Source organism: Diceros bicornis, chromosome 22 (assembly GCF_020826845.1).
Source record: "Diceros bicornis minor isolate mBicDic1 chromosome 22, mDicBic1.mat.cur, whole genome shotgun sequence".
NCBI classification, from domain to species: Eukaryota; Metazoa; Chordata; class Mammalia; order Perissodactyla; family Rhinocerotidae; genus Diceros; species Diceros bicornis.
In genome coordinates this window covers 58,175,610-58,179,994 of record NC_080761.1, presented here as the reverse complement: position 1 = coordinate 58,179,994, position 4,385 = coordinate 58,175,610, and the positions used below count along the sequence as shown (strand labels likewise).

Here is a 4,385-nt window from a genome sequence, read left to right as displayed (position 1 = left end):
TCAGGAAGGGCTGGCCAGGACCATCTCGAGGACCTCACAGGCGGTCCTTCAGGTCCCAGAAGACGGAACCAAGAACAGGAGGCGGCTCTCAGCCCCGGCCACTTCCCCAGTGATCGCCGCGGTGGCCTGGGCTCTCACGCCTTGGGGCGTCTCCTGTGTAGCCTGGGTGCTACCGCCGTGGCGCCTTGGGCTGGGAAGGAGAGGAGGGGCTCAGACTGGCCCCTCGCGCCCAGAGTGGAAGCGACTCCCAGGATCCTGCAGCAACCGAGCGCCCGCCGCGTCCACCCCGGGCCCACCGGAGCAGGTCACAGCTCGCTTCCACGCAGCCCGGGTAAAGGATGGTTTAGAAGCCACCGCGAGTGTCCCTCTTACCTCGCCGCGTCCTCTACCCGCTCCTCCCTCGAATTCAGAAACCCCCTCATCAAGCCCCACCGTGTCATAAAATATTTTATTGGAAAAAAAAAAATCACCGTCTTCGCAGGAGAGGGGTGGGGACCCCAGCGACGTCGGGGACCCGGCTGCAGAGCCGAGCGCCGGGTTGTCCGGGCGCCGTCTCCGGCCGTGGTGGCCTGCTCCGGGCCGCGGGGTCCCCGACGCGCGGAAGCGGGTGTGCGCCTGGCGGCATCCGAACGCGGAGGGCCGGCCGAGGCGGGTGGGGGTGCGGGAGAGGGGCGGGCGTGAATGCGCGTGGAGCGCCCGGCGCCGCGGAGCTCCGGGCGGAGATGACCCTCCTCCGCGCCGGACGCCAGTCTCCAGGCCAGGGCCCAGAGCGCACTGGGGCCGGGGTTTGGCTTCAGGGTCTGTGTCCTTCCTTGTTGGGCCCCTAACTGTCCGCATTCAAGGTAATAATAAAACATTTAGAAAGCAAACGACATGGACGCGGAAGGGCCGGCTCGCGGCTTCCCGCGGGCTGAGGGGGCCGCGGGCAGCGTGAAGGTCCCCGGCCTGCACCCTCTGCCGCGCTCAGTCCTCGCGGCTCCTGTCGCCGGCCTCGCCCGGCACCTCCGCCGGCTTCTCCACCTCCTTGGCGCGCTCCTGCTCCGTGAGCTGCTCGCTTGTGGGAATGGAGTTCTTCTTGGGCCGCCCCTTGGGCTTGGTGGGAGACTCCAGGCCGCCACCTTGCAGCACCTGCGCGGGAGACAGCCAGCTCCACCATGAGCTAGAACTCGGGACCCGGGACCCGGGACCCCGAGCCTTGTGCCCAGTCAGGGCCTAGAGGGCCCAACAAGGCCATCGGAGGCCGCACCTAGCCCAGGGGAAATGGCAGCCATTTGTCTGAGTGCCGCTAGGGAAAAGCCACCCGAGGGTCTGGCGTAGGGGTTCAAGGCTGCCACAGGCCTCAGGGTGCAGCAGAGCACAAAAGAATGTGGGCTGTCCTAGGTTGCCCAGAGGGACAGAGAGAGCAGAGAGGGTCCCTGTGGGCACCAGGCAGGGAGAGAATCCGGAATCCAGAGAGTTGGGCAGAAGTGTCCAGTGTGGGGGGAGAGCAGCTCTTGAGGGGCACAGGGACATGGCGACCGAGGGCGCGGGAGGCCAGGGGACACTCACTATTTTCTTCCACTTCATCCTCCGATTCTGGTACCACGTCTTCACCTGTAACTGGCTCAGGCCCAGGGACTCGGCGAGATCTATTCTGGAAAGAGCAGGGTGCACCTTCAGCAGGCCACGCAGCCCCTCCCACCCCCCGCTGGCCTCGCCAGGCCCTGCGCTACCTGTCGGGGGTGGAGAGGTACTTTTGCTTCTCGAAGCGCTTCTCTAGGCCCATCAACTGCAGCTCGGTGAACACAGTGCGGCTCCGACGCCCCTTCTTGGCCTTGGCGCCCGGCTCCCCGGTGCCCGGCGCCTCTAGCTTCCCGCGGAGCTGCAGCTCCAGCGGCAGGTGCGGCGCGCCCGCCGCACCGGGCAGTCCAGGCCCCGCAGCCAGCAGCGCCGAGCCCAGCCCGGAGCAGCCGAGCGGAGCCAGTGGGAATTTAAACACCGCCGCCTGCTCGGCCTTCAACACGGCTGCGGGGAGAGAGAGCGGGGAGCCATTGAGCTCGGGCGGGCCGGTTTCCTCCTCCAGGAGACCCCGCACCATGCGCCACCGCCGCGCCGCCTGAGCGCTCGCGCCTGGTCAGTGGCACCCAGCACAAAACTTTCCTGCCTGGCCTCGAACCGCTAGATTTGCGCCACCCGCCTAGGGTCACCCTCTTCAACACCAGTGTCCCCGGAGTCGGGAAGGGGAGACTTCCCCCACCCCAGGCTCTTTCCGGCGTTCCCCAGGCCCCAGCGCCTCTGGGATTTCGGGATTCTCAATGAACAAAGTGTCAGTTCCCAGACGCACAGAGTGTGTCTTTCACAGAAAAGGGAAATCAAGAAGAAATGGCAGCAAGTTAGGAAAACGAGGGTTTGCCCCAACCAAATCGGCATTGTGCGTCCCGAAGAAAGAATATGCGTGGAGCGCGCCCAACACTCTTCGGCGCCGGCACAGCAGCCACGCGGCGGCCCGGCGTCAGCGGTAGTGGAGTAGGGGCTTCCCGGAAATTCCAGAGCACCCCGAATTGGGAAAATGCGCTTCCTGTTTTCTCTGTTTAGACTCTTCCCCGAGAACATGTTTCCATTTTCACTGATCCTAAAATGATTTTTTTTTTTGCCCGCTTCAAACGAATTATTAACCACAGTGCAGCTGGAAGAAAAAGAGAGCGGAGAGGCTGCATCAGACCTGGACTTAAAAGGAACCAACTGGCCCTGCTGCCCCCCCGGGCGGGCAGAGCACCGGCTGGAAGGTCCCGGGGCGGAGGAAGGCAGCTTGCAGGGCTGAGGTCCGGTCGAACGTCGGAGGCCTCCCTTCCCGGCCAGACATGTCACTGCGGGCGGGCGCTGGGGTCGGCAAGGCCGGCAAGATGCGGGTAAATGTGAAGAGGGCGCCGGGAGCGGTGAAGGGATCCTTGGTGGGAGATGGGACAGGGACGGCAGACCGACGCCACCGACAGATGAGAGAGACCGAAAGGCCAGAAGATGGAGGGTGGAGAGGGCACCGGTAGGGCAGACAGACCCCACCACGGAAGGAAGAGAACCGGCGGGGGCAGAAAGGGCCAGAGTCGCGGCCCAGCTCCCCCGAAGCGCAGCCGACCTGGAGCAGGAGGGCCAGTTGGGCAGCGGCTCACGGCCAGGCCTCCTGTCCCCAGGCAAGGCCCAGAGGACGGCACTGCGGCAGAGGCTGGACGGGCGCCTGCCTGAGACCCCGGGGTCCCGGGGACTCTGAGCCGGCTTGGGCGACCATCAGCCCCCAGCACAGCGCTCCGGAGACACGGGCCTCTTCCCCAAAGATCCGGCTTCTTCGCCTCGGGCGGCCGCGGCCACTCCCGGCCAGCCCTCTGCGGTGAAGGCCCAGGCGCCCGCGGCCTGAGGTCCTTTTGCCGCAGTCTGACTTGAGCGGTCTGCTCCTGCGCCGCGTCGGGGATGCGGCTCGGGTCCCCGGGCCCGGACTCCTCCAGGCTGGAGGCCACAGGGCCGCAGTGAGGGAGAGAAGAACGCCCTCCCGGCCTCCCGGCCCGCGGGCACGAGGCCTGGTTTCTGCGCGGCCCACGCCTGCCCCTCGGCTCCCGGCCGGAGCGCGCGGAGGGGACGGCCCGGGGCCTGCGCGCCCGGAGCTGCGTCCTCGAGGCGCCGCGGCTCGCTCCCTCCCGCCGAGCCCGGCCCGCGCCCCGGCCCCGCACGTACCCAGGTGGCTGTGGAAGGGCCGCGCCGCCAGCAGCGCCTGCACGCCGAACTTGAGCAACTCGCCCGCGGCGGCGGCGGCGGCGGCGGCGGGCGCGGCGCCCTTGGGCCCGGGCGGCTCGGTAAGGATCTCCTCGATCATGAAGCTGCGGTAGCGGTGCGGCCGGTGGTCGGCGCAGCCCTCGGGCGGCCCGAAGCGCGCGGCGCCTGGCTCCCCCGGCCGCTGCATCGCGGCGCCCGCGGCTCGGCGGCGGCGGCGACTCGGGCGCGGGGCCCGCGCGGGGCTCTAGGCCGGCCCGCAGCTCCGGGCGGCGCGCGGGCGCCGGCTCATGCCCCCTCCCCCGCCGGCCGGCCGGGCGGAGGCGCAGGGCGCGGGCGGGGCGCGCGGGGCTCGGCCGGTCGGACCCGGGACTGCGCCCCCGCCCCGCGCCGCCGCGCCTCTTGCCCGGCCAGCCCCGCGTCACCGCCCCGCCCCGCCCCGCCCGGCCGCCCCGCCCCGCGCCGCCGCCCCCCACCCCCAGGCCGAGCCCGAGGGAGGGACCAAGAAGGGAGGGAGGCGGGAGGGAGGGGGCCGCGAGAGGGGCTGGCCGACCCAGACCGAGGGAGACCCGGCGGAGCGCACGCCCAGGAAGGAGAGAGCCGCAGAGCTCGGAGACGAGACCCCCAGAGCTGGGAGCAGAGGGATC

At 69.3% G+C, this 4,385-nt stretch overlaps 1 protein-coding gene across 1 annotated transcript; it reads right to left on the bottom strand.

The window, feature by feature from the left end:
- Positions 1 to 434: 434 nt before the first annotated feature.
- On the bottom strand, positions 435 to 4,073 carry BARX1 (BARX homeobox 1). Its single transcript, XM_058565359.1, has 4 exons — positions 3,703 to 4,073; positions 1,713 to 2,004; positions 1,549 to 1,633; positions 435 to 1,128 (listed from the first exon to the last, which is right to left on the bottom strand). Exons 1-4 carry the CDS (start codon positions 3,926 to 3,928, stop codon positions 964 to 966), a joined length of 768 nt encoding a protein of 255 aa, XP_058421342.1. The 5' UTR covers positions 3,929 to 4,073; the 3' UTR covers positions 435 to 963.
- Between the last annotated feature and the right edge of the window lie 312 nt (positions 4,074 to 4,385).

Excerpts from the sequence above, each read along its gene's own strand:
- BARX1 (XM_058565359.1), bottom strand. The coding sequence starts at position 3,928 with ATGCAGCGGCCGGGGGAGCCAGGCGCCGCGCGCTTCGGGCCGCCCGAG. Across the intron at positions 1,634-1,712 it reads TACCTCTCCACCCCCGACAG|AATAGATCTCGCCGAGTCCC; the intron begins GTAGCGCAGGGC and ends TGCTCTTTCCAG. Across the intron at positions 1,129-1,548 it reads GGATGAAGTGGAAGAAAATA|GTGCTGCAAGGTGGCGGCCT; the intron begins GTGAGTGTCCCC and ends TCTCCCGCGCAG.